The sequence below is a fragment of the Colletotrichum destructivum genome, chromosome 10 (genome assembly GCF_034447905.1).
Source record: "Colletotrichum destructivum chromosome 10, complete sequence".
In the NCBI taxonomy this organism is placed as follows: Eukaryota; Fungi; Ascomycota; class Sordariomycetes; order Glomerellales; family Glomerellaceae; genus Colletotrichum; species Colletotrichum destructivum.
This window is the reverse complement of record NC_085905.1, coordinates 2,812,817-2,839,073: the sequence shown is the minus strand read 5'-3', so window position 1 is coordinate 2,839,073 and position 26,257 is coordinate 2,812,817. Positions and strand designations below refer to the sequence as shown.

General features: G+C 53.8%; 9 protein-coding genes across 9 annotated transcripts; 3 read left to right on the top strand and 6 right to left on the bottom strand.

The window, feature by feature from the left end:
• Positions 1–1,155: 1,155 nt before the first annotated feature.
• CDEST_15149 (Putative major facilitator superfamily, MFS transporter superfamily) lies at positions 1,156–4,340 on the bottom strand. Its single transcript, XM_062931305.1, has 6 exons — positions 2,939–4,340; positions 2,588–2,834; positions 2,384–2,497; positions 1,972–2,299; positions 1,455–1,914; positions 1,156–1,385 (listed from the first exon to the last, which is right to left on the bottom strand). Exons 1-6 carry the CDS (start codon positions 3,206–3,208, stop codon positions 1,350–1,352), a joined length of 1,455 nt encoding a protein of 484 aa, XP_062787356.1. The 5' UTR covers positions 3,209–4,340; the 3' UTR covers positions 1,156–1,349.
• A 1-nt stretch (position 4,341) lies between these two features.
• Positions 4,342–4,949, top strand: CDEST_15148 (uncharacterized protein; the record flags this gene model as incomplete). The annotated part of the gene is made up of 2 exons (XM_062931304.1): positions 4,342–4,466; positions 4,516–4,949. Exons 1-2 carry the CDS (start codon positions 4,346–4,348, stop codon positions 4,947–4,949), a joined length of 555 nt encoding a protein of 184 aa, XP_062787355.1. The 5' UTR covers positions 4,342–4,345.
• Positions 4,950–6,587: 1,638 nt separating this feature from the next.
• On the top strand, positions 6,588–6,980 carry CDEST_15147 (uncharacterized protein; the record flags this gene model as incomplete). Its single annotated transcript, XM_062931303.1, has 1 exon — positions 6,588–6,980. One exon carries the CDS (start codon positions 6,588–6,590, stop codon positions 6,978–6,980), a length of 393 nt encoding a protein of 130 aa, XP_062787354.1.
• Positions 6,981–12,642: 5,662 nt separating this feature from the next.
• CDEST_15146 (Putative glucanosyltransferase, X8 domain, glycoside hydrolase superfamily) lies at positions 12,643–15,047 on the bottom strand. The gene is made up of 2 exons (XM_062931302.1): positions 14,577–15,047; positions 12,643–14,499 (listed from the first exon to the last, which is right to left on the bottom strand). Exons 1-2 carry the CDS (start codon positions 14,655–14,657, stop codon positions 12,973–12,975), a joined length of 1,608 nt encoding a protein of 535 aa, XP_062787353.1. The 5' UTR covers positions 14,658–15,047; the 3' UTR covers positions 12,643–12,972.
• A 4,112-nt stretch (positions 15,048–19,159) lies between these two features.
• CDEST_15145 (uncharacterized protein) lies at positions 19,160–19,494 on the bottom strand (the record flags this gene model as incomplete). Its single annotated transcript, XM_062931301.1, has 2 exons — positions 19,160–19,334; positions 19,358–19,494. The coding sequence occupies 2 exons, from the start codon at positions 19,492–19,494 to the stop codon at positions 19,160–19,162; spliced, it is 312 nt and encodes a 103-aa protein (XP_062787352.1).
• A 1,507-nt stretch (positions 19,495–21,001) lies between these two features.
• CDEST_15144 (uncharacterized protein) lies at positions 21,002–22,110 on the bottom strand. Its single transcript, XM_062931300.1, has one exon. The coding sequence runs from the start codon at positions 21,735–21,737 to the stop codon at positions 21,150–21,152; it is 588 nt and encodes a 195-aa protein (XP_062787351.1). The 5' UTR covers positions 21,738–22,110; the 3' UTR covers positions 21,002–21,149.
• A 394-nt stretch (positions 22,111–22,504) lies between these two features.
• CDEST_15143 (uncharacterized protein) lies at positions 22,505–23,185 on the bottom strand (the record flags this gene model as incomplete). The annotated part of the gene is made up of 1 exon (XM_062931299.1): positions 22,505–23,185. One exon carries the CDS (start codon positions 23,183–23,185, stop codon positions 22,505–22,507), a length of 681 nt encoding a protein of 226 aa, XP_062787350.1.
• A 902-nt stretch (positions 23,186–24,087) lies between these two features.
• On the top strand, positions 24,088–25,064 carry CDEST_15142 (Putative trimeric LpxA-like superfamily, maltose/galactoside acetyltransferase). Its single transcript, XM_062931298.1, has 2 exons — positions 24,088–24,572; positions 24,685–25,064. Exons 1-2 carry the CDS (start codon positions 24,223–24,225, stop codon positions 24,992–24,994), a joined length of 660 nt encoding a protein of 219 aa, XP_062787349.1. The 5' UTR covers positions 24,088–24,222; the 3' UTR covers positions 24,995–25,064.
• Positions 25,065–25,205: 141 nt separating this feature from the next.
• Positions 25,206–25,934, bottom strand: CDEST_15141 (uncharacterized protein; the record flags this gene model as incomplete). The annotated part of the gene is made up of 1 exon (XM_062931297.1): positions 25,206–25,934. One exon carries the CDS (start codon positions 25,932–25,934, stop codon positions 25,206–25,208), a length of 729 nt encoding a protein of 242 aa, XP_062787348.1.
• Positions 25,935–26,257: the final 323 nt, after the last annotated feature.

The following is a 26,257-nucleotide window of genomic DNA, read 5'->3' as shown; positions in this document are numbered from 1 at the left end:
GAAGGCGTTCATCCCTATGCTGAAGGTGTCGCAAAGAACTTTGGCGAACGGCACAGGCCAGTAACATCGTCTGTTGTTGGAGGTCAGGGCACTCACGGGACGGCATCAAGCACTGCTCGCTCTCATGGGTCGAACCGCAGCAAAACGCCCGGGAAATACCTTCATTGGAGTTCAATGGGGCCGTATGGACGTGTTATCAATGCCGTCGCATCTCTGGTCTCTGTGAACCCCTCAAAGCTTTGAAGCTTTACCCGAGCTACCGGAGCAAACCTAAGCTCGAGTATGCTCGGTCCCTTGGGTCGTTTACCTCCAGAAGAAGAGGAACCCCGTGCCCAGTGCCATGCTGCAGCCATCACGCATTCACGTCGCCAGCTCGTCCGCCTTTAATTGTTATTGATGTGTCAAGCCAGCACGTACGCAAGAGAAGAGAACCGTGGGGGTCCGACCCAACGCTGGAGCCATAATACCTTTGGGCAGTCGAACTGCAGCGTTGAAGCTGAATCCAATTTCCTGTTTCTGCCGTGTAGCTGACGGGCCAAACAATACATCATGATCATGGTGCTGAGTACGCACGACGTGAGCTTCAGTGACATGCGAGAAACGTGTTGTGGACGATAAGCTGTGTCTTGGTACGCCGGTTGGTTTACTGGCAATGTCATCAACAGAAACGCAAGCGACACAAATGACAGCCCCTCGCTCGGTCTTACACGAAGTCCACATTGAACAGTTGTCAGTATCCACGCACCCTTCGTAAGGCGCTCTTGGCATAGACGAACATGATGCCTCAGCCTAACCATCTCATGTACTCATAGAAGCCGGAACGATTTATGTAGCGCTTGCAACCAAACACAAGCCCCCTCCGGAGGTTACCTCTCGGTAGCCCCCAGGGCGCCGAGACCTACACGGACTGTGCCGTCTCGCCGGAACGGCCTCGTCCAACCAGTGTCGCCGAAAACGCTTAGCGCCGCCATGTTCCGTCGTCGTTCTACACGAATGTCGCAGCCACCAACCATGCGTCTCTCGTCTAACGCTGCTGTCGCCGCCGCCGCCGCGTGCCTCGGCAATTCACCTCAAAGCCGCCATAATGATTACTATTCCGTGCTACCGCAGTACCGCATCGGGGATCACATAAACACAAGGGAGGGCCCTTCGCATGTCACTCTCCAGGCTTTCGTTTCTCTCATTATTCTTCATTGACTTAAACACAAGCCTTGGTACCCGGATGTTATATAAACCTCACGGCGGTGGTGGCTCGACATCCAGCAAATCTCATGAAACCGTTTGAGATCCCCGAACCGAACCTCTTGTTTATTAGTCGTCAAAACGCACCCTTGTCCACGAAAAACACCCTAGTAGGTATACCGGAAGCCTCTCTGAGCGCCCTCCTGCAAACCATAAGTCAGTAATCGTCCGTCGGGTCTGAGCCACACGGGGGTGGGAAGCGGCAAACTTACATCATCAGCCTCGAGCTCCGTCTCGCCCCGGTCGGCCTTCTTGTTCTTGAAGTAGGCGTCGAGGGTCAACAATGAAACCAGGATGACGGTCAACAAGCTGCAGGCGATACAGGCGTACATGCCCGGGCGGTAATGAGGCTTGTCCTGCTCGCGGAACAGCAAACTGCCGGCGATGCCACCGATACCACCGAACGAGACCAGGGTCGCGCTGCAGAAGGCCCTCTTCCACTGGCCACGGATGTTATTCGCCTGGTAGGCCATGACGGCAGGTACGTTGGAGTTGGCGCCTGCCGTCGTCAGGAAGACGCCAAAGTAGCGCACCGCCGCGCTCGAGTGGAAGCCCATGATGGGCAGGCCGACGATGCAGAAAAGCATGTTGATGAGAATGACGGGGCCGCGGAACTTCATCTTGTCGCCGAGCCAGGCAGTCCCGAACATGACAAAGCCAGCAAAAGCATAACTAAGCTATTATCAACTGACTTGCAACTTTTAAGAAAGGGGAAGCTCGGTTACTCACGGCGGTGCGACAAGGCACTGCGCGGCGCCGACGTCGAAGCCCATGTTGATCTGCAGGATGATTGGAAGGAAGTAGGCAAGCGCGTACGAGACCGTCGTCGTGTTGAAGAAGATCATGGCGTATGCCCAGATCCGCCAGTCGGCGCCGGCGCTGAGAAATCTCCGGAGGTTGAAAGCCGGCATGTGTGCATCGCCGCGGTCACGGTTCACGCGCGCGACGATCCACGCCCGCTCTCGCTCACCAAGGAAGCTCCAGTCCTTGCGCTTGGAGTCGGGGAAGTCTACAAGCAGCCAGTAGCCCGCGAGACCGAGCACGCACGTCAACACACCTGTATCCAACAACATTAGCACTTTGCATGGAGATCAGGGAGCGATCGAGTACTCAACTTCTATGATGAAAATCCATCTCCAACCTGTGAGGCCCTGCTGACCGTTCATCTGCATAAGCCCGTAGGCTAAAATTCCAGCGAAAGCAGACGCAACGCAGCCGAGGAGGTAGAAGACCGAGTATCGCTTGCCGACTTCGTCTGGAAGGTATCGTGTAAGGTCAGCCTCCGGCCGTCACGAGATATGGAACTTCCACACAGACACACACACACAAGAGGAAGGGAACTTACATCTAGTGTACCATGTGCTGAGGAGGTAGACGCAGCTGGGGAAGAAGCCGGCCTCAAGAACGCCGAGCAGGATTCTACAGGCGTACAGATGGGTGTACTTGCGCGAGAACCCCATGCCGATCATGACGCCACCCCACAAGAGGGTGAGACCGCCGAGGTGAAGACGGGGACCGATCTTGCGGACGACAATGGTCGAGGGCGGCTGGAAAATGATGTACGGGATGAAGAAGAGGAGAGAGGCGATGCCCTGTTCAAGTCCCCCAAAGGTCAGTCATTCAGTCTAGTCATCCAACCCACGGTTGCTCACGCGCATAAAAGTGAGCTGCTCTCATCTCGTCAGGCTGTACTCACATATCTGTTGTCAATTTGAAGAGACAGCTCCTTGGTCATGCCCGCAATGGCAGCGGCTGACAGGTTCGTCCGGTCCATCAGCGAGACGCAGTACATGGCGCCCACGGTGACGACGAGTCTGCGATCGATACGGCGGATGATCTTTCGTTGCTCCTCGGGCGTGAAGCCGGCATCGATATCGATATCTTGGGATTCGTTGAGGGAACTGGTCCTGATATCGTCGGCGTGCTCGAAGCCCGCCTTCTCGGGGTCCTGGGAGGTTCGATCCATCTTGACAACGGTCGTCGTCCTTGTCGTCGTCGTCAAAGACGTCTTCTTTCGGCCGTGTTCAACAGCCGGAGAACCGGAATCTCAGAACAGCACGACTGACGAGGGACTGCTATCCACCGAAAATTCGACGCGGTGAGGGGGTGCGGAGAACAGCGGGAGCTGCAGGATGTGCGTCACTTCAGACTTCGGCCAAGGGAGACGGAAAGGAGGGGGGTCTGGGCCTTTTGGGTCACACAGACACAGGAATGCCGTTCGAATAAGGATGCGGAACAGGCAATTGCAGGCAAGAGAGACACGAGAAGAAGGGGGGTGATCCTGGAGTTTATCTATGTGGTGAAGGTACTCAGGGAACCATCCGATCAGACGGCGATGTTCGATTACGATACTCACACAGCCCTTTTGTATCTGTCCGGATCCCAAACTTACCCCAGTTCAGTCGGTCAGCTACTCCACGAACACGACGACCCTTTCGTCCCCGCCTCGATGACAAGACAAACCCACACACACAAACTCGCACAAGGCCCGGAGGGGCCAAGACTCGGCCTAGAAGCCATCCAAACCACCGGCGTCCTCTTTCCCTCCCGTTTCCCCAGAAAAAAGGACTCGAAAAGAGGTCTAGCTGGTGCAGGTTGGCAAACATCCCCGCCCCCGGACCGCAGGAGGGGAAGGGGGGACCACCCCCGATGCTGCTCTTCGTTGGTGCTGCGGGGGGTCCAATCAAACTCAAAACAAGACGAGAAGATACCGAGGGTGGCGGCGGGCAAACCCAGGAAGAAGCCTGTCGACAAGGAAAAGGGCAAGGGACACGAAGAAAGTCGCACTCTACGAGCCTTCAACCAGGGCGTGGCCGCATCGCCGCATTAGGATCAAGAGTTTGAATTGTGTTTGTGTTTGTGTGCTTGTGTGTGAGTGGGTGTGAGTGTGTGTATGTGTGTGTGTGTGTGTAGGTGTGGCATGGGGCCAATGGTTTCCCACTAACCCTCCGAGACAACAAGAGACATTTCGATACCGGGTACCGGGCACACACGGGCAGATACGCTGTTGACACGCATACCAACGGCAGAGAGAGACAGTGTAACAGCTGAATCGCAGAGACATAAGACAGACGCAGAAAGACGACAGCGAGTGAGAGTATGGATGACTGGGAGAGAGAAACAGAGGCGAGCAGACGACAATACGCCCACGTTCCCGGAAACCAAGAGGCAATCTCCCACTGCTCAAGCCCGGTGGCCGCATCTCCCCTCCCCATTTCTCTCAGGTCTCAACCGTCCACTATCAATTCTCATCAGAACCACACTGACACACAGACCAGGGTCGAATCCGGGGTACAAAAGGTCAAAGTGGGTTCGTCCCGGCCTCTGGCTGCGGGGTAAAAGGCACGATCCTGATGGGTGTGTGGAGGAACTGGAGCCTCCCTCACCTCTCGCCTCCCCTTCCCCGTGACCAGTGTCCATGTGGATGGCGAGGGGGAGGGGAAAGAGGCGTCGTGTCTCTGCACTACGATTACTTTGTACTTCCTAGTGGGAAGAAAGTCGGGGAAAAGGGGACGGGATCCACGGGTCATGACCACTCAAATGACAGGGAGGACGATGGATCAGTGATGAATCGAAAAGCAGAATTGGCCAAAAACATGGTCCTGGATCCCCGTTCGGTCGAGCTTCGACTCGGTACTTTGCGCCGGAGCGACTTGGCGGCTATGCGATTGGCCCGCCTGCCGGCGCAATACCCATTTCGGCTCTAGACGCGAGAATGAGACCAAGGGCATGCAAGTCGACGCCCATGGGACCCGGGAACGAACTAGGGAGCGTAGTATAGACACTGACTGCATAGGGAGGGCATTGACTGCATCTGGGAGTGAGTGAGTGAGTGAGTGAGTCGGGAGATATTCGACTGCCCGTTTCCTATGAGAATGCGCGGCCCGAGGGCATTCATTGGGTGATTGAATGTGCATCCGGACGGACGGGCGAGAGGCTAGGGGGCCTTAGTGTGAGTGAGCTGGAAGCGAACAAGAGGATGAACGGACAAAACGAGTGAGATGCTGAGATGCTGAGATACGTAGCCAAGGCAGCGGAACAATCACCGAGCAATGATCTGCCTGGGCTTCACAGCATCTCGCAGGAGTGACATAACCATGTGGAGTCTTGCTCCATCTCATGTCAATCGCACGCGGGCACCGACATGGGGCATTGAGGCACAGCAATGAATGAATGGATGGCATCGGTGTCATTTCTGCAGCTCAACTGCCAATCTCCTGGGAGGAGGCTCGACTCGACCTGGAATGACAGCAATAGGACGGGAGGAATCAGGAGGCACGGGGATGAGTGAGACTGGGGAATGGACGTTGAGAGCTCTCAGTCATCGTGATCCAACGCTAGTCCAAGTCAGCAGCACGAACCGAAGAACCCCCTTGACGAGTTTGGCCGCCCTTCTCACCCCCGCGCTTCGTGAGTCGTGCGGCCCCCCTCCCCGGAGTGCGGTTCGAATCGGGCTTCGAGACCTCATTAAGCGCCATCCGGCGAAGGCGGACGAGGAATTACACTTTCACCATCCGCGTGTGTGCCCGTGTCTACGGCCTGCCACCGGACGCCAAGATACCTCCATCGATCTTGGCGAAGCCTCGTGTCGCTCCCTCCATGTGCGGCTAGCTCCTCGTCAACAATCTTTGGATCTGACTGCAGCTTCAAAACAAACAAGTGACATTCTCCAAGCGCACCGCCGTGAGATGATCTGCTTGCCGTCTGTTCCCCGGTTCCCACACGCCTCTCTCTCTTTTTCTCTCTCTCTCTCTCTCTCTCTCTTTCCCCGTTCCCGACACGGCGTTCGTCGTCTACTACTGTCTCATGCGTCCTAGCGCACTTTATCCCGGGGAAAACGTGCAATATTCCAATCCCGCGACCACAGTTGAGACATCGTCTTCACCCTCCCTTGCCGCATTATGTTGTTGGCGTCGGGGAAGGGCAGTCACACCTGGCCAGGGACCCTTGAGGTCCGGGTGATTGAAGCTACCCCATTCTCGATTCGTCTGCATGCCAACGACTTCGTTGTGTTACCATCAGTCAAGAGACCAACGAGCATTGGCTCTGCACTCGCTCCTCCCTGGCTCAAGTCCTTTTGAGATATCAGGATGCGTATACGCCACCACCTCCTTCTACCTGACCAACAATCCGTGGCACATTGTAAATCTTATTCCAGGCTAACGTGACTAGAAGACCAAAGGTGCTCGTTCCAGATCTGGTATTGCCATCCTTCCAACCCCCCTCCCTCATCGAACCTCGGCAACGTCGACCTGTCTGCAACGTGCTATTGGGCGACGATCATGGGTCCTACGTCCCAACGAACGAGACATGGTGCTAATTTCAACAACACAAACTCCGATAAAATGGAGGACACCTCCATCTCCGCCGCCATGCCACGCCGTCGGTTCTTGGTAGACTGTAGTCCGCATCTCTCGTGCCAGCTTCGCCCCTCCATCCCAAGGGCATCACGGCAGATTCGCAAACCAAGCCCAAAACGTACAAACTCGCCTAGCCTCCATCGTGGTTCCTACACTCACGGGAGGACTCCTTTTGACCTCTCGTCAGTCTATATGCGCGTCCGGCGTCCCTCGATGAGCGGACAGGATGACGAACAGGGTGGCCAGAAGGATAGGGCTGCATGTCTGCGCCGTACGGCTGCTCGGAACAGGGGACGACTGCTTACAGCCGAGGGAGGATCATCGTCGCCGGAGAGTTACGTACCGCGACGGTGGAAAGCGACGAACAAGATCTCGTAGAGCTTTCCAGCTTCCTCGGCTGTCTCGACTGCCATCATTTTGAGGGTCTTCGCGGGTCCCCAGCTGACCTCGACAGTCTTTTCGGTTCCATTCGTCGTCACCTTTTCGAGGGCAAACAAAGCGACTTGTTGAATTTCTGTGCAAGGTGGCACAGCAGCAAGAGAGGAAAAGAAGGACGGAAAACACAGTCGTTCGTTCATCAGCCTATCGACAGCAGACGAAGCGCCGTGTCGATCAGGGAACAGGTCTTTGTTCTTGACAATACATCTACTTTCCTAGTAAAGTGACCCAATACAGGGGGTGCGGTGGTGTAACCTGGCCGTCCCCGAGCCATAATCGACATCTGTCACAGGGAAACCCTCGTATATCAGAGCTCACCGGATCAGTCCCCTCACGTACCATTTCACGTGGTCAGACGTATATAACTAGACCACATTTCATTCTCGTCACATTATATAGAATGAGCATCTTTCCCCTAAGTTCTCCTATGCTTTACTGTGTGCTCTAACTCTTGACAACATCATTGATTCCCCCCCTACTACTACATGCGTAGCTTGTTGAATCCGAATGCAGGCTCGTCTTGCGGGCTCATTATATATCTGCTGGCTGCGTGTCAAATTTACCAACTCGGCAGGAAAGGCAATGTATGCTGACTTAGCAACAGTCAACTTTTGCAAGGTCATGCCAGAATATCAAGCTGTGAGGTAAACTACACCATATTAGACTGCGTCTTGTGTGTTGTTCTCCCCCTAAACCTAGGCGGTGTGCCTCTGAGGGATACACATATATCGTGCGTCATCTTCTGGCCAATAGACCTGGTTGGATCAAGACAGTCCCTTTTGAGGTTTTCTGTTCATTGACTATAAAAAGATTTTTCCCGAGAAGAAAAGAAAACAAGACTGACAACTAGGAGCTAATGAGGGGTCTCTGGTGTAGTCGATAACGCCATCAAGGCCCTTTTGAGATGGCCGAATAGCCCAGGGTTCAAATCCACGACACTCCACGACACATTCGTGAATATGGCGTGGATATGGATGCTGACTAATAACTTCGATGTGGAATGGGTGGAAATGGATCCATTATGGAAATGGATCCATATTGTGGAATGGGTGGAATGGAAACCTACTTTGTCTAACAATGGTAATTAGTGGGCCGCATCCATGCCTTGGTGACGTCGATGTTATTGTCACTCGTCCATCAGAATCCTATCTAGCGACCCGATCAAACCGGCACGCAACCAACTCCGTAGTGTCTGACAAAGCCCAATTGTGCTGGCATCTAGCCTATTGCGGCTCTTGGTCACCATGCGGCCAGTGGTCGAGAATAACCTCTCGCACTCGGCTGACATTGGTGGCACAGTAAGCAGATCCAAGGCCATCCTAGACAACCGGGGGTATTTAAGCCGCCTCATGTGCCAGTATTCGTAGGGATCTGTGACAGAAGCATCAGCATCCTCGATATCACGCTGCCACTGCCCGTATTCATCAAGATCCAGACCGCCAACTGAGGACCTAGGCGATTGAGCAGGGGATTGAATTGGCGACTCGGTAACAGAAACCCCCCCGGCCGTCAGTCCTCGCTTCTTTGTGCGCCACGCTGTGAACTTGTTTCTTGAGGTCTTCAGCCGCTTATTGGCAGGCAACTCAATCTCTGGGTCATCGACCTCCAGGTCCCTATACTCTCTCTCCCAGAGATCCTGGACCATCTCCTTCGCCTTGGTAATCCATAACTGTCTTTCGTCGTCGTCTCCCCACAAATCGTCAAACAGTGCCCACCGGTAGGCAGGATGAAGAACTGCGGCGCCATAGATCAAGGGGCTATCGTTCAGATGCTCGTAGTATTCGTTCAATTTGAGCCAGCCCAGATTGATGTTGACAGCGAGGTGATGGCCGTCCGGAAAATTGGCGACTGCTCTTTTCGCGGATTCGAGGGTTTCGAGAAGAAATTCATACGCGTGAATAAGATCCCAGCTTGTTCCTGTACAAATCAGCTGTTAGAATAAGAATCGGGCCGCTTTTGAGAAGTATAATTAAGGCTTACCAGACAGTGGAGGGTCGATCTCGTTTTCCTCGACCTTTCTCCGGTGTTTTCCCTGCCCATCACCCTCAAGGCCTCTCACAACCAGCTGGAAGTCAAGCAAAATGTCGTAAAGAGTCCCGAGCACATGCCAATCATCAGGTGTCATGTGATTCTCTTCCTTCAGGAAGAAGGGCAGCTTGGAGCCCTTTTTGATGTGGCCAGCTCTCGTCAAGTTGACCTTCTCCCACTCGTTTGACGCTCTCTGGACAAAAGAATTATAAAATGGCCTTAAGACGAGAGCGCGCTCAATCATCGAGAATTGAGAAAGCCACCGGGTAGCATTGTCGACCACAACTCCAACTGGACGGTGTTTCTTGAGCTGAGCGTCATCAGAGAGTTGGCTCTCGATAGCCTGTACCTTCTTGAGCATATCGGTCCACGTGTCCGATCTGCTCACCTCCTAGGTATTCGTGAGTATAACAAATAAAGCCGGGGATTCAGCCACCTACAACAGCAAAGTTATGCCATTTTCCAACAGAGCCTCGCCTCCTCCAGACTTCATGCTCCTTCGCTGCCGTATGAAGTCCTTCGAAGACCTCTTTCTCGAAAGCATCCGGGTTCTTGCCATACAGCATCTGTTTCACTACTATGTTGACAACGTGACCAACGCAGCGAACCCATCGCTTCTCCCACTCGAAGCCGAATTCTAATCCAAGCTCCCCCATCGAAGTTTTATTGTTACCGGCATTATCCAGTGTGAAATATCCGACTTTATCGCTGATCTCGTACTCTCGAATGATCTCGATGATCTGCCCGGCGATATTCTCGCCTGTGTGCCTCTCTGTAAGCTCAGGCAGTCCGAGGACACACTTCTGTGGCCGATTGTTTGAATCCCGAAAAACACATGTGATGCCGTATAAGGCGTGTCGGTTACCAGACTTCCAGCCATCGTACTGGATATGGATCTGTCCCGGACTCTTTCGCAAAGCGTCCTTCACTCTTTCCATGTTGTTAGTAAATTCTCGCTCTGCGATGGCACGCACGGTCACGTCAGTAATGTTGGCTTTTGTGATCTCCACCGATGGATTGAGGTAGTTGAAGATGTCTCGAAGATCTTGATCGTTAACGATCGAGAAGGATTGGTTAGAATTGACAATCCAGTTGACAAGTTTCTGCTGGAATACAGTTTTGTCAAAACGTTTGATCAAGGTATTGATCAAATCTTGTTCCTTCGGCTCCTTCGGGTTCAACTGTAGAATTGTTGCAATGGACTGATGTGCTTTCTCAGATGCCTTGGCAGGCTTTTGCCTCTTGCCTGTCGGATCCATAATGCCATTGTGGTCCGCGTACAGGTGACCCTCCGCATTCTGCAACCCTTTGATGGCATAACTCTTTGGCCTCGGCCGCTTTTGCTTGATGCAAAGGCAACACACCCATCGGCGTTCCCCTTTCTGGGCATGCTGGATATCGTAGCCGAACTGATATACCCATTGACGCACTTGGCCGTCTCTCTCCGTCAAGGTCCAGCCTTTGTAGAGCTGAAAGAGTCGTTGATTGTCTTCTTCTGTACGTTCTGGAACGGGTGTGGTTGACTTGGTAGGATGGAGGGCGGCCATTTCGATTTGGGGAAATAAGGGCGTGAGTAGTAGTAACCCCCCTAGAATAGACTTGTTTGAACTTCGTGTACGGGTAAAACGGGGTGGAAAATTGTTGCTATTGCGTTGTCGTTGGCGATAGAAAGTACTTGGGGTATGCGCTATTTCACAAGGAAATCCAGGTTTTTTCAGCCCCCACCTAAATCTTCAATCCTTTCCACAATTTCCACATATGGAACATATGGAAGGGGTTCTGTGGCGTGAATATGGAAAGGCTGAAGCCTACGTGGAATGGAATGGAATGGACATGGATCCATATTGTGGATCCATATGTGGATTTCGTGGTATGGATTTGAACCCTGGAATAGCCACAGTAACAATGAAGCAAGCATGGAATCATTCGCAAATGCTTCATAAGTTCTTCCAATTTTTTGGCTTTTCGATGCCACCTGATTGCCACCCATACCGTCCCCCGCTTCAAGTACAGCGACTAGCCTCATCGCCGTAGTCGACAGTACTGTCCATCATCCATGACTGAATTGATACTTCACAGAGTTCCTTGCAGTCGGATCAGGTGCGGGGCGGGCTTCTGTCTCTCTCATAATCCAAGAGGCAAAATCGCTAGTCCAAAGTTGCCCCGTGTCTGACATCGTAACATGGAGGTCGTAGACATTAGAAGATTATATGGACAATATATGGATACCGAAGCAATGGCCTGGTGGATTCTTATGAGCTGGTAAAATAACCCAGTTAGGGTCAAGTGATGTGGTGAAGACTAACAAGCCAGCTGACGAGGCTCAAGGCTAACGTACATATGTGTACCAGTTGACAGTCTATCCATCACCTGAGCGCCGGACATTCTTGTTGAATGAATCTGATGGGATCGGGGGCTATGTCAGATACGAGCTAGGGGCAAGCTACCCTGACAGTATGAGCAGTGATAGCACCGATATTCAACTTTCTGGCCACAATGATTACGTAAACGTATTCATTGAGCCGCAGCTGTGTTTTTCTAGCGATCAAATCATGTTGCAGTTGCTTGTCTACGTCGTTTGGCAGTGCTAGGGCTCTTTCTGGGCTTTCCGACAGTAAGTTCCGTGTCCGATTCGGTCACCCCGTCTTGAATGTTAGCCCAGCCATCCGGCTTCAAGGTGGCCAGTCTCAACGGGCTTCTGTATAACTACCAAGCAGCAGAAACCAATGGCTTTACAGAATTCTCGCAAATCATAGCTCTCATATGACCCTTAGCAAGGCCGAGGATAGTCTAGACTGGAACAGAGCACTCGCATCTCGGAGAGACGAAACCACGACAACTGGACGCTTTGGTCCCATGTATCCTCTCCCATAAGATGCACACTAAGTTCTGAAAAACGATGAAGGGCTTTACGACTGCGGCTATGGTAAAGGAGGAGGAAACGTCCGGCCCCTTCCCAAATATTCCTCGGGGGTGCAGACAGACCCGGCCCAGTTGCGCTTTTCAAGTCACAAGTACGATACGACACTGGGTTATCGTCTTAACTATGTTTGTTGCCGTCGGGTAAATTTATGGGACGAAAGTGTCTTCCGGAAGTCAAAACCTGTAATTAAGGAATATCTGATGACTTATGTTGCAGGAAGTAGCACAGAATACGTGCCATGGCATGATCGGAAAACCCAAGTTGTCCCCATGATTGTCTACAATATTACCTACGGTTTCTCACATCATATAGATGCGCAGCCTCAAAATGAACCGCCTTGGCTAAATATCTCGAGTGATTCCCACATGGTCTTCGAGGTCAACCGCGAGGACAAGGGAGCAATGAGACATTTACAGGCCCCCCTCCCCCTCTTGGCCGTCATGGATCGTAGTGTTCACCGCCGTGTGGGAAACCAAAGGGGTCAACGAGTTTGGTCAAGATGGGCTAGAGGTGTCTGCCAAGCGCTGGGCAAAAGGATGGCAAAATTGACGCCCAGGTTGCCAAGACACATGTCAAATTACACCAAGGTTGAGAGTTACGCCAAGTCATGACACAGTAGTTACGGAACAAGCACTAGTTGAGACGACCCAGTTCGACAAAGAAAAAAAAGCTCTATTCATCGGACCAAACAAGACATCTAGAAAACAATAGTGACCTTTTTACAGTCAGATTCATGAAGCAGAGCTGCTGCTGCTGCTGCCGCCGCCGCCGCCAGCGAGGACCCAACGCCATGTGATGGTGACAAACATAAAAGAGCCTCATGCCAATAGAAAGAATTCCTGTCGAGCCATGACTGTATTAAACCAGACACCGCGGTGCCGGTTGGATATCCTACAGGCTCGCATAAAGCATACCCGCCCATCTCCCGGGCCACTCCCGTTTTCCTCCTCAATTCAGCTGATTCAAAAAGGGAACACGCGTCTACAAGGCAACCATAGCAGCACCGACGGCACCAGCGGCGACCAGGTACGCGCCGACAGCGAAACCACCGAAGTTGAAGATGGGCTGGTAGGGGTTACCGGCAGCAGCGTTACCGGAAGCGCTGGAGCTGGGGTTGGCGGTGGAAGAGACGGGGGCAGTGGCGGTAGCGGCAGCGCTGTTGGCGGCGCTGGCGGAGGCAAGGGCGGAGGAGCAAGAGCTGTCACTGGAGGGGGAGACAACCTCAGCCTGGCCGTCGTGGTCACAGGCGGTGCTGGCGGATCTCTGGGCCTTGTAGTACGAATCCATGACAAAGGCGAGCTTCTGCTCGTCAGAGCACATGGAGTAGGCGCCGTAGACACCGGTGGTGGTGTTGGTGTTGATGCCGTTGCAAGAGGCGGGGTCGGCACCGCAGATGAAGCCGAAGATCTCGCCAATAGCAGAAGCCTTCAGGCCGGACTTGGGGGTGCAAGAAAGGCTCTTGACCATGCACTCGCAGAGAGAGCTGTCGGGGGTAGGGGGGAGAGCAGAGCCGTGGACCTCCCAGTTGGAGGCGACACCGGGGCACTCGGCAGCCTTGTTGGTGGGCTGGTACGAGTCCATCTGGACGGCGGAGGGGGTAGCGGCCAGAACGCGGGAGGCAAGCTGGTCGTAGTTCTTCATGGTCTTGGCCTGACCGTTCTTGACCTCGACGAGACCGTAGTCGTTGGCCTCCTGGTGGAACATGTAGACGATACCACCAGAGAAGACATCGGTCATCTCCTTCTCGTACAGAGCAGTGGTCTCCTGGAAGATACGGCCATCGGCACCGTCGGGAATGTTGCAGCCGTACTCAGCGAAGAAGACGGGGACAGAGTAGTTCTTGAAGAAGTCGATCTGGGTGGTGTAACCGGCGCCGGCCAGGGTGTTCTTGCCACACCACGAGTAGATGTTGTAACCCCAGAAGTCGATGGCGGTCTCCTCGGGACCACAGTTGAAGTAGTGGGCCGAGTTGGTGCGGATGTCAGCGTCGTCGTTGGCGGCGTAGCCAACACCCATCCAGCGGTAGCCCTTGTCCTTGATGTGCTTCTTGGAGTCGCGGACGGCGGCCTTCACGAAGGCCGAGGCCTCGGTGTTGGTCTTGTTGTTGGATACCTCGTTACCGGCGAAGAAACCGATCGTGTTGTCGTACTTAGCGAGGGCGTCGATGACGGCGGTGTAACGCTCGTAAAGGGCGATGTTCCACTGGGCGTTGTCACGGTTGATGGACAGCTTGGGCTCACCCAGGTCGGAGACGACGTAGATGCCGGCGTCGCTCAGGAGCTTCATGCAGGCGTCGTGGTTGTTCTTGGGGTCGATGGCGTAGGTACGAATGGTGTTGGTGCCGGCCTTAGCGAGGATGGGGACATCGCGCTTGCAGGCAGTCTCGTCGGCGAGAGGGTCCTTGTACTCGCCGGTCTTGGATTCACCGCCGGCGGCAGCAGTATCCTGCTGGTAGGCAATACCCTTCATGAAGAACTGGGTGCCGTTCTCGTAGAAGAACTTGGTACCCTGGGAGGCTGTCAGCGATCTGTTGACGAAGGTGGGGAGGACTGGTCTCGAGGGAGACCGCAGAGTCGATGACATACCTTCATGACGATAGGGTCAAGAGCAGCGGCGTTGCCGGCAAGCAGCAGAGCCGCCGACAGGACGGTAGCGACCTTACCCATTGTGATGGATTTGGTTACGTGATGTGATGGAGTCGAGAAATGTCGTCGATAGATTCTGCGGCAAGTGACGTCTCCTAGAGCTAGCGGATTGCGGAGGATTCCTGATTGCGGGAATGTTCTGCGAGAATGAAGCTTCCTTTTCTTGAAGAATCCGGATGGGAAATGGTGAAAAACGTGTTATGCAAACGAGAGTGCGAAAGGGTTGGTTTTGGTAGGTTGATTAAAAGAAGAGGGTATTCATAGACAACTGACACACATTCACACCGGAACGAATAGATGAATATGGCGATGCTGATGTCTAGAGAGAAAAATCCCCTGAAAAATAAAAGAAGAAACGATTGCGGGTAGCAAGTGAGAGAGTGGACGGGTTTGGAGGAAACACAAAGGAGGGAAAGGGAGGAACGTCAAGAAGTAGGAGGCTGCGACGGAGGAGGCGGCGCGAGGTAGAAAAGCAGAAACACGCCCTGGAATGGTGGACCGGCCAGGGCGGGTCCGGGGCAGGGAATACGGTGCAAATACAGGGTACGAGCGAAGAGAAATGAGGGAGGAGGTGTGCCTGTGTCTGTAATGGTAGAGTACCTGGGTACCTGAGTAAGATGCCTACCTATCTACCACAGTGAGGTACAGAGACTCAGCAGAAGGAACATAAAATCAACGGTGGAAGGACAGACGGTAGATTCAAGGAAGGAGAGAAGAGAGGGGAGGGAGATACGTACCTCCTGCCATGAAATTGAATGGGAAGGAAGATGTGATCCACCGTCAATGGATGGATGGACCGACCGGGGAGGGAGTCCCTGGCCCACAAGGAACTGGCACTCTGGTAGGGAAGGAGACGGGCAGGGGCAACCCCCTTTCCCGTTTGGTTTATCCTTACTGGCAAGCTTCTTTTGCTAGGCGAGGCACCTACAGATCCTGTATCGTGTCCACACCTAGTCTCGTTGCCGCCCCCCCTTCTTTCTCTCACACGCCGTCTTGGATGTCATACACACCAGTCTTTCGCCCCTCGACCATGCTTGCTGCCAATAATCAATCTGTACGGATACCATGACTGACTTCTCCTTGCCTTCAATTCCCATTCGGGCCGCCGTCACCCCGTATCCGCCGGGGCCTGATGGTCATTTGGGATTGGCCATTCGTCGTAACCAAACATCAAACCTGCAGCTGCTACTGCAATGGGCCACTGGCGCCGTTTACACGAGTGGTGGACGAACACTGGAGACTGGAGAACACAGGCATTATTGCATTGGCTGACAGGCGTTGGCAGGTTGGCAGATTGGCACAAGATTGCGAGGCGCAGCCGCCGTCTTTTCTCTCTGTAGGTGAATCTAGGATTACGGCTGCAAGAAATAGAATGGGAAAAAAGCCAAAAAGACGACACGGGACGACGAGCACGCGACGGAAGACGGTCAAGGAGACGAGACGAGGCGAGACCTGTAAAGGAATGGGGTACAAGAGTAGGATGAAAAGAAAGAGAGAGAGAGAGATAGAGAGAAAGATGTGACGATACCTGAAGCCACTGCGTAACACTATCGACTTGCGAGGTATCCGCGCATCCGCCAGCTGAAGGCGCATTATTAGCTAATCCCCAAATGGCTCGAAAAGAATGAATTCAAAGGATACGTACCAGGTGCACTACATCCTCTGGGAGCCGTCCGGGCCCAGTTCATCTCGTTTCATGGCTGTGTGGCATATTTTTCACCGTGTGGCTGCATGTCCAGGACTCCTTCAGGCACCTCTTGCCCCTCCCCCTCCTTTTTTTCTCAGCACAATACCTCATTAGCTGAGTGTTGCTTCTTCACAGCACGGCATTTGTTATCTAACCATCTTTTGCCCTGACATTCTCCCGTATGGTCTCTTTCCAGACATAGCACGCTTCTCGCACACTGTACTCTAGGCCCGGGGTCTTCAGCTCCACCGCCTCGCCCACCCGAGGCCGTTAGTGAAATGGCGAAGAATAGGGGCAATCTCCACTCGGCGTGAGCTTCGGCCTGGAGCAGTAGCGGCTGGTTTTCCCAGACCGGGACTCGCGGACGCCGGCCCCTCGTCTCTCGTCGTCCCTCCCTTCCCTCCCTCTCTCACAAGTCCCTGCCGCCGGCCGGTGACAGGTTGAATGGAAGCATCACGGCCGTGGTCACCGCTCTGCCTCGCCAAGCAACGCGACGGCTGGCCATCTTCGTGTCGTCGACCCCCTCCATCTAGATCAAGAACACCAGACTGGCTTGCCAAGAGATCAATCCCCTCTCAGCATTGGCATTCCTTGTCGTCCGGCGTCTGCGCCTCCAAAGGAGACATCTCAACTCGCGCCGAGAAAGCTAGAGACACTAAAAGTTGAATAAAGTCATGATTCGGCCCCCCTCCCCTTTCACTCTGCCCAGCCGCTGCCCAGCGGCCTTTCAGGTCTGCCGCGCCCGCCCGCCACCGTTCTGCCCAGTCCACCCCAAGAACTTTTAGACACGATTCTGTATTATCGACGGTTCCCATTTCAGTGCCCTCCTGGCAATCATTATTACAATCAACATGCAGCGCGCTCCTGCTTCTCCACCCTGTGATTGTTTGCAATCGGATAATCATTCGAACACTGCCCCTTCTGACACTTGAACAGTGTTCCAAACTCACTCCAGCCAGGAGCAAACATGGATGTGTAGAATGGTAATGTAAGCCAAACACACACTGGACCGCAACCAGTGACGATGCCGACAGTCAAAAGACAACAGACGAAAGATACCAGACGATACGCAGCAGCACACACATGCATGTCGCATGTCTGCCAAATTTCCTCGTCTGCGGTCCAGACCTCACAGCCACCGTATGGACCATGATGCGCCCCATCGGCCACATCGCCGTCGCCCACAGTCCAATCATGCCACGACTTCCAACCTTCCAACCCTCTAGCGGTTCCTTCGGCCATCCACCCAGTGTACGCTACCTACCTACACCACACCACACCACACCACACCAAACCATACCTCGAGCCAGCCGGTCCAATGTCTCTGGCTCGTTCCTGGCCGGTGCCTGATGACGACGCACTTACAGAGTCTTCTCGTATCCATCACTTTTGGGATTTGGGCTGATATGCTGGGTTTGCCACACAAGCCGGACGAGATCTTGATGCATCCAAGTGACGTGCAGAGACGGTCCTCTTGGAACTGTCGACGGAGTTGTCCATCGGGGGATTTAGAGGCAGAGGCAAAGTCGCCTTCACCAAGACGGTGCGCACCTAAACAAAACCCCTATCCTTGACCCTTCCAAGGTACAGTGCCGAAACAAGCATCATCCATACTGGCCGCTCTACAACAGTACACAAAGCACTTTCACAGAATACCTACTTGGTGTGCTTCGCATGACACGACCTGTACGAGTATGTATTCCACCCGACTGGCAGCAGTCCCGCAGAGGCGACCCGCCAAAAAACGAGAAACAAGGACAACAACAACAGCAACGAAAATAGGCCTCCTGTCGGGAGTCGATTAACTCTCTTTCGGTCCCCTTCGAGGTTCGGCCTACCTTAAGTTAATTGCTTCGGCCCAGCGCCAGGATCAAACGACCCCATCCCCCCCCTCCTCCTCTCTCTCTTGGACCGTGGACGAATCGACAACCAGGTCCTGCTGGGTTCAGCGGGCCGGTCGCCAGCCGAATGAATCATCTTTCATGCTGCAGCGGCAGCGAGGCGCGGCCCCAGATATTCACTATCAGAGAATTGTGGTTTATTTGTGGACCACTCAACATTACTTCAGCAGCTATTGTACACTCCGAGCTGCCTTGCTCGCTTTGCTGTTGTCTCTGCTGCTCCCCGAGATTCTCCCCGTTACACCGAGTCGGGTTGCACTCTCACCATCCCAACGCCGTCGACGATCTTGCGGGCTCTGTCCTGGCTTGCGGCTGTGCCTAGTCTCGACGATCATCTCCTCCAACCCTCAACTGCACGAATACTTCCCATGTTGGACCGCGGCCGCCTTTGTTTGTTGTTATTATTGGCAAAGGATACAGATACCTGTTTCGTCTTGCTCATTCCTCCGTTTCATTCCCCCCCGCCTCCATCCCCATTCCAATTCCACCCATCCGTTTGCCGCTCTCAAAAGTGAAGCAAGGAGTCGATTTGCATCCCACCCGCAGCGGAACCCCCGACAGGCCCGTTCGCCGTTCGCTGTCTGCCCCTCCCGTCGGACGACCCTCGGTTCCCTTAACTCCCCTTGCCCCAGGGCCGGTGGGAGGATCTTCCCTCCTTAGGTCCGTGTCATGTTGATGGGGAACCACCTCGGAAAGTTGCAGTCGTCCTGCCCGCCCTGCTGATCGAGATTTCCCACCCAACGTCATCAGTGGACAAGCCCGTCGATGCCAATCTTGCCGTCCGTCCAAACGGGTTGTTTCTTTCGCTCTGGGGGCCTGGAGGGCCTTGGTTCTTGTTGTTCCTGTTGTGGTTCGCAATGTTGATCGCCAAAGGCTTGACTGCCATGCTTGATTTTTTTTCTTTCACTCTTGCTTTCTCTCTCGCTCTCTTTCTTTCAGCCCGTGTATCGTCCGTCCGTGGTCTGTCCCCTGGTCTTCGTCGTATCTCTTGAAATCGACGTCTGTCTCAGACGCTGTGGACCGTAGCAGCGATACTGGAACACATTTCCGGGTTCCTCGAGTTTTAGGCCTGGGTCGACTTGACTGACGGCAACGGTGAAGCAGGCCAACCTACGCGTCCTGATGCAAATCACCATCTGCCGGTAATCTTGAAATAGGCCTTCCCCACGCCGTGGCAGACCCCGTCCCAGACCTCGTACGTCTCGCGCCAGACTGTGCGGAGCGGGTTGCGCCCCGACGGCTTGCGCTGGATCTGGTTGGTAGCGGACATCATCTCGTCTCGTGACTGTTGATGACTGCTAGATTTCTTAGGGGGAGAGTGTATGGAATGTTGTTTTGCAGAGTTTTTCTCGGGCAATTTTGGATCTATCGCAGTTGGCTTCAAAACCTCCTCTATGAGGAACGGTGGCTGGTCTTGGTGATTAAATAGGCCTGGGCAGGAATCGGCCTCGTCGAACCATACAGCCATTCATCTATCATCTCTCTGCCTATCCCATGCGGCCTCCGCCGCCGTCGCCGCCTTGTCACCCGTCGATTGCGGGGGTCACAAGCCGCAGCGCACACACACACACAAAAGTGACACGGGCGCCTGACAGCGGTTGCCACGGGTGTGGTGCAGTAGGTAGGCAGCGTAAGGTACACTGCCGACCGGCGCAGCGCACCACACCACACCACCATGCGCCGCCGATACAACATAGTCTCCGGGATCTCCGTCTTCTGACCACTGATTTCCCGTCATTCATACATCATCTTCTTGACTGTGTCTACCGGTTTTTTTTTTTTTTTGAAGGGTTGTTTAGCGGAGGTGGCTTGTTTCGTGATGAGAACGCTGTCCGTAGTGAGACGGGGGATGATATATATGCGAGATGTGAGGTGGGCAGGACGGCTGCCTTCAGACTCACTCGCTCATTCGCTCGCTTGGTCACGGTCTCGCCATCTGATGACATATTTTTTTTACCTGCAGGCAGAAGCAGACTGACCGAACTTGCCTCGTTGCGATGATCAGTCTCACCGGCTACAGAATGTCACCACACACCCGCATCGCTATCCTTCCCACCCCATACTCCCTCCGTCGTGGTGGTTGGGTTTGTCCCGCATGTCGTGCATCCACTTACCAGTCCATCCCCGGGGCGCGTCGGTGCGGATCACGTATATCTGTGCCACTGAGACCTCGAACGCGGTGAGACGGGAGGGCCAGGCTATATCGCCGCACACGTGGTGGGTGTCGGTTCCGAGGCTTGTTTGCACGAGCGCGGTCTGGTAGTGAGGCTGTCTTGTGTGAGGATCACAGGATCGCGAAACCAAGACCACTGCCGTCATCGTGGGGTATACTTCTGGTCGGTGTGTAAGCGACGTATTCATGATATCGGCCATCTCAAAATCTGCAGACATGTATTTCGGCCTGGCCTGCCTTCCAAGTCGCCACCGCTAGCCTGGCTCAAACATGTTTGGATTTTATTCTGCTGCGTCCTGCTGAGGCCTAGCAAGCCCGACCCCCTCGTCATGTATGTATCCCACTGCTCTTCACATCTGCAAACTGACTTTCACAAACGTCCAACTGAACGAGATTCATACTGGCCATGTCCTTCCAATGGACGCGTCGTTCGTGTCCTCTATGGCCATCTCTCTGATCCAGTCATCAAACATATAGCCGTCTCCCCTTCCTTAACCAGGAAGCGTGTACAGACATCGTCGCAAGCTCGTGGTATCTCATAATCCTATCAAATCTCGCGCTTTGGCTCGTAAAGGTATGTCAGCTTCCATACGTTCGCCTCACAGAACAGGACCGAGTTAGACTCACCAGAGCTATATCGGAGCAATGTCGGTTCGTCGTGTTGAAGTCGGCATCATGTCAAGTCATAAAATATCGTCTTGAACTCGTAGATATCTACTCGAGACGGACTCGCTTCGCGCCTGGCCAGCTGGTCAGCGTACGCCATAACTCCCATGAACAACATCAGAAAGTGACTTACGATGCTCGCCCGCGCCAATGACCTGTATGACGACCTTGGCCTCGGCAGTCGAGACGGTGATCTCGAGCGGCTTTTCGGTGCTCTCCTGCGCCTCCTCTGAGGCCCAGGTCGCGTTGTGGGAGGGCGTCGAGTCGTACACAGTGACGATGGGGGAGAAACCCATGCGGCGACGGGGCTTGTAGGTTCTCTTGGTGGGAGTCATGGGAGGGGTGAGGAGCCGCTCCTCAGTCTCCGTCTTCTCAAGCTGCTTCTTGAGGAAGAACTCTTGATGCTTGCGAAAGATGTCGGAGACGACGTACTCGCATTTGGGCGACCCGTCCTGGTGCTGATGGTACGGGTCGTCCTTCCTGTCCCACGCCCACGCCTGAAGACTGCAGAAGTTGCAGATGACGCTGTCTCCCGACTTCGCCTGGGTGCTCACCAGGCGAAAGCCCGCGCCTGCCATGTCCTCGGGCGAGAGATTGGGATGAGGCCACCGGCCAGGCTTTCCATCCTCGCTGCGCTCGAAGTAGGAAAGGAGACGAACGCAGAATTCGTCCATGGTGTCAGATGTGCTTTGATCGCGGGTGTGTCGAGGAAGGGCGGGGGATATGAACTTGAAGAGAAGGAAGAAAGAAGAAAGAAGTGATTGGGAAAGTAATGCGATTGATTTGCTTCAGAAATCGAGACTGCGAGATCGAGCCAAGTATTCTTTTCCCAAAGGAAGACGAGAAGTTGAAAAGAAACAATGGAAAGTAGGCGGGATTCTGTTCGGAGCACTTGAAAAGAAGCCTCCCGGCAATTCGAAGGAAAGAGCGAGTTTTCCAAAAGAAGGATTGTTCCTGCCTGTTTCGTGAGAAGAACGAGGAGGGTTTCAGTTGATACTCACGGAGACACAGTCTTGTTTGTTTGCAATGTTAAGCCTGGGAAGCAACGAAGAGATGAAAGAGTCTGATACGTTGTTTGAGCTCTTCTTGAAAAACTACGCAAAGTTATACCTGCGTCAACTAATGCTTGAAAGTGAAGAGAATAGGAGGATAATAGCCCTTGATCCTTGATGAAAGACCTGTCTTAATTATGCCTTGGTTGTTGAACAGGCGAGTCGGGACTCTTGTGCGTTGTCAAAATGCCCTAATGAAGGAGCCTCTTGTTGAATACTATCATCGGCCTAAACTTTCCATTTGCCATCATTTCTCACGATTCTCTCTAACCACAAAAACTCTTAACACATGATCAACTTTGTTAAATCGCTATTGCACCACCCGAACAAACACAAAAAGCAAGGCTAGACTCGGTGCCGAGTTCATTGATCCCAAGCCCGTAAGCTGATCAAAGAACACTGAAAGCCTCACCCACCGCCGTCAAAGAGTCCTTCTTGTACTTTTTCCAATACTCGATTGATGCCAAACCCGTCACAATGACCATATCCATATCGATGCTCTGGGGCGGCACAAACACCTCGAAAGTCGGCGCCGACCCCCCGCTCAGCCCGCCGCCCATGATACCGTCGGGGCGCTTTTTCCACCTCGCCAACAGGTTGTCCCCGGCATCTTTGAAGTACAATGTGCTCATCGACACGCTCAAGCTGGAGACGCTCCAGCTGTAAGTCAGGCCGCGGTGGTCGAATCTGTGCGAGGTGCCCATCGTGTTGGTCCTCATCTTGAACGGCACCCCGCGGAGAACGACGTCGATCTTTGACGAGAGCGAGTGGTACTTGGCGGTCCCCAGCGCCTCTCCCGACGCCTGCGCTCGGGGATCCGCGTGCAGCACGGCGACAGTCTTGTTGTCCTTGTTGCTGTGGACGACGTAGAAGGGTATGGCGCTGCCGGTCGCGAGGTCGACGCGGTCTACTGTTGTCTGCGCACCTCCGAGGCGCTCGACCACGCGTAGGACCTCGCAGGGCGCGGGTGCGGGTGCGGGTGCGGAGTCGAAGCCGTTGCCCATCATCGTGTATGAGTTCTGGTTGTGTTGGTCGATACGTTTGTCGACGAGCGATACGAGTTCGTACATGTCAGGGGTGATCACGAGGGCGCACGAGGTCGGTATTTATAATACGATATTAGTAGGTGGTCTTGCTTGGTGATTGTCGTGGCTTGATTTTGATGCAATTTTTGTTTGACTGGTGCGATGACTAGGCATTGGACACCATCTGACGAGAGCAAGCATATATACATCGTTTGCCCAGACTTGGAAAGGTCGCCAATGTCAGAGTCTCTACCTCGAAGCTCTGCCTTGAGACCCAATGATGCAGCTCCAGAGGTGTGCTAGTCGGATGTTCCGAGAGACCTCCCATTCCCCCATTCGGCAAGTCAAGATGTTGCTCCGTGGCTTGACGTCGCTGATCCCCCCAATCCACATGTTGCCCGGCAGGGCTGAGAAGCATGGCACAGCGACGCTGGCGTGAGAGTTACCGAATCATATTGGTCAGTCAAGCGTAAATGACAACTGCGTGTCTTGGACCAAGGCGCACAGCATTTGCTACTCTGAGATTATTGGCTAAAGTGAAGATGACGTAGGCAGGGGATTCCCTCATCACATCGCCGCAGCCGGAGAAAGCGAATGCCTAGAGAGGCGCATGTCAGGACCAATGATGCAGATCTGGGCGTGATATATCCCCTTTAACAACCCCGTCCACGCTTGAAAAAAGCCCTCGACTTCTTGTGGAATCTCTAAGAAGCACGCACGAGACACCAACGCCATGTGTCCAAAGACTGACACGAATAGGGTCGTTGTCAAGAGTCATTCATGCATACTGACACAGGCGCTTGCGGAGGGTTCCACAGGCAGTTGGGGCATATTCCCGAATAGGAACATTACCCAGCAGACCCCAGTTAGCGTCATGCACCCCCCTCTGCCTTTAAGCTACCCCGGCCCCCTAGTTAGAGCGCTTAAAATGGCGCGCGCCGAGATGCCACTTCGTCGCCGCCGCAGTGGCCAAATTTATAAAGGCGACGGGATCCCAAATTCGTTCGACGTGGTGTCGGCACCCATTTTCTGATCGCAGGTCTCTACATCTCATAATCATATACACTGACAGTGTTGCCATCATGGTTCCCCCGGTCAAGACGGCGAAAGACGAGAACGCCATCGCCCACGCGAGGACGCTGGAGCGGGTACCCTGGTGCGACGACTACGAGAAGATGGTGTCGGGCATGCTCTACAGCTGCATGGCGCCCGAGCTGCTCGCATCGAGGAACCGTGCCAGACGCCTGGCCCAGCGCTTCAACACGTACGTCCCGGATGAGAGCGCGTCCGCCGACGAGGTTGCGAGCACGAGGGTGGGCATGATCAAGGAGCTGTTCGGCAAGATCGGGGAGGATGTCTACATCGAGCCCAGCTTGCAGGTCGACTACGGCTGCAACATCACTGTCGGAGACCGTTTCTACGCCAACTTCAAGTAGGTTCTTCTCCAACACCCATTCCACTTATCGTTGGCTCTGCGCGAGGTTCACTCGGGTCATGCTATCAATTGTGTGACACCCGGCATGCTGATAACAACACACCTTAAGCTGCGTCATTCTTGACTGTGCTCATGTCACCATCGGTGACAGAGTCATGTTCGCGACGGGCGTCAGCCTCATCACGGCGACGCACGAGACAGGCTTGCAGTCGAGAAGAGACAACATCGAGTACGCGGAGCCCATCACCATCGGGGATGACTGCTGGATCGGAGCAAACGTCACCGTGCTGCCGGGAGTCAAGATCGGCAAGGGCTGCACGATTGGTGCCGGAGCCCTCGTGAACAGAGATATTCCTGATTACTCGGTGGCCGTGGGCGTCCCGGCCAAGGTTGTTAAAAAGGTAGATCCCGTCGATTAGACCGAGAATAAGACGTAATAAGCTGTCGCCAATTCAGAGTCAACGACCCCGAGGCCTGCTTCTTGTCATTGTTAGTCTCTTCGTCATTTGACTAAAGGCGATTATTCGCGATTCTTAATATGTGTGCGAGAAGAAGATAGACAGCTGATTATACAAGAGAGGAGAGTCAATATGGCGCCCAAAACTACAAACGCTTCAATACCAAAGGCACCTATTTGCCGCCCCGATTCAACACAAAATAGTCGACATACAACAAGTTCGGTATCCATGAAGCGTATCCAGTAATGGAGAGCGCGAACTTTACTTCCATGCCCATGGCGATCATCAACGGCAGCTGCCAGCGCAGCATCACGGCGGCATATGTAAGGGAAAAGTTCCTCGTCATCCACGCTTGGTGGCCCTTGATGTCCCCGTCCCGCCAGATGGCCACAATGCTTTGACGAGCAGTCTCGAGCCACCCGAGGGCGAGCAGCGCAAACCCGACTTTCCCCCACGGTAATGATTCGCTATTGAGTGTGACATAGAAGGCGGCAATGCCTCCAACTATCACGGCGAGGACGTAAACCCAACCCATCCATCGGTGGACCGCGAGGTACTGCTGCCGAAGGTGGGGGAGGAATTGGAAGGGACCGAGACCCATCACGACGAGAGAACTCCCTATGTGGACGACGCCGCCAAAGGATGAGAGGATCCTGGCCTTGATTTGGGGGTCGCCCGGCGTGAGGCCGGTGAAGAATGCGGCGCCGTATACTGATATGATGAACGCGGGGATGGCCATCAGCCACCACAGAATGCTTGGTCGTGTCGAACGCACTTGGTGAAGGGACTTGGTGGCCTGTTTGCCTCGTCGAGCTGGCTGAGGGTCCATGACGGGCTTTCCCGACACATTGCTGTCTTCAACAACCAACCCCTTGCGCTGAGTGGAATTTGAGGTGAGCATTTTGGTGAAGGCTTTAACACGTGTTCGCGAGTATTATCGAGGTCTTTGGTGACTGTGGATGTGGATGTGCTGGTGCGGCTATCCTGTAGAGGCGAGGGCACGGTTGATATGGCAAACGCTGACGTTCTGGATCGACCTCCGTTATAAAGACCATGAGTAGCAACCAGCAACCAGTTAGGAGTATCTAGAAAAACTTGCTGAGGTATATATACCGATAGAGAAAAGGTGTAGTTATATACATTTTTTTATACAGCAAGGTCAGAGTAGTCGTGTGAGCAGTTGACAATGGGGTTGTCGGATCAAAGGACCTTGTCACAGTCCGG

Coding starts and splice junctions, on each gene's coding strand:
- CDEST_15149 (XM_062931305.1), bottom strand. CDS start 3,208: ATGGATCGAACCTCCCAGGACCCCGAGAAGGCGGGCTTCGAGCACGCC. Junction 2,835..2,938: donor TTCAAATTGACAACAGATAT/GTGAGTACAGCC, acceptor GGACTTGAACAG/GGCATCGCCTCTCTCCTCTT. Junction 1,915..1,971: donor CAGTGCCTTGTCGCACCGCC/GTGAGTAACCGA, acceptor ATAATAGCTTAG/TTATGCTTTTGCTGGCTTTG.
- CDEST_15146 (XM_062931302.1), bottom strand. CDS start 14,657: ATGGGTAAGGTCGCTACCGTCCTGTCGGCGGCTCTGCTGCTTGCCGGC. Junction 14,500..14,576: donor TTGACCCTATCGTCATGAAG/GTATGTCATCGA, acceptor ACAGCCTCCCAG/GGTACCAAGTTCTTCTACGA.
- CDEST_15144 (XM_062931300.1), bottom strand. CDS start 21,737: ATGGACGAATTCTGCGTTCGTCTCCTTTCCTACTTCGAGCGCAGCGAG.
- CDEST_15142 (XM_062931298.1), top strand. CDS start 24,223: ATGGTTCCCCCGGTCAAGACGGCGAAAGACGAGAACGCCATCGCCCAC. Junction 24,573..24,684: donor CGTTTCTACGCCAACTTCAA/GTAGGTTCTTCT, acceptor ACACACCTTAAG/CTGCGTCATTCTTGACTGTG.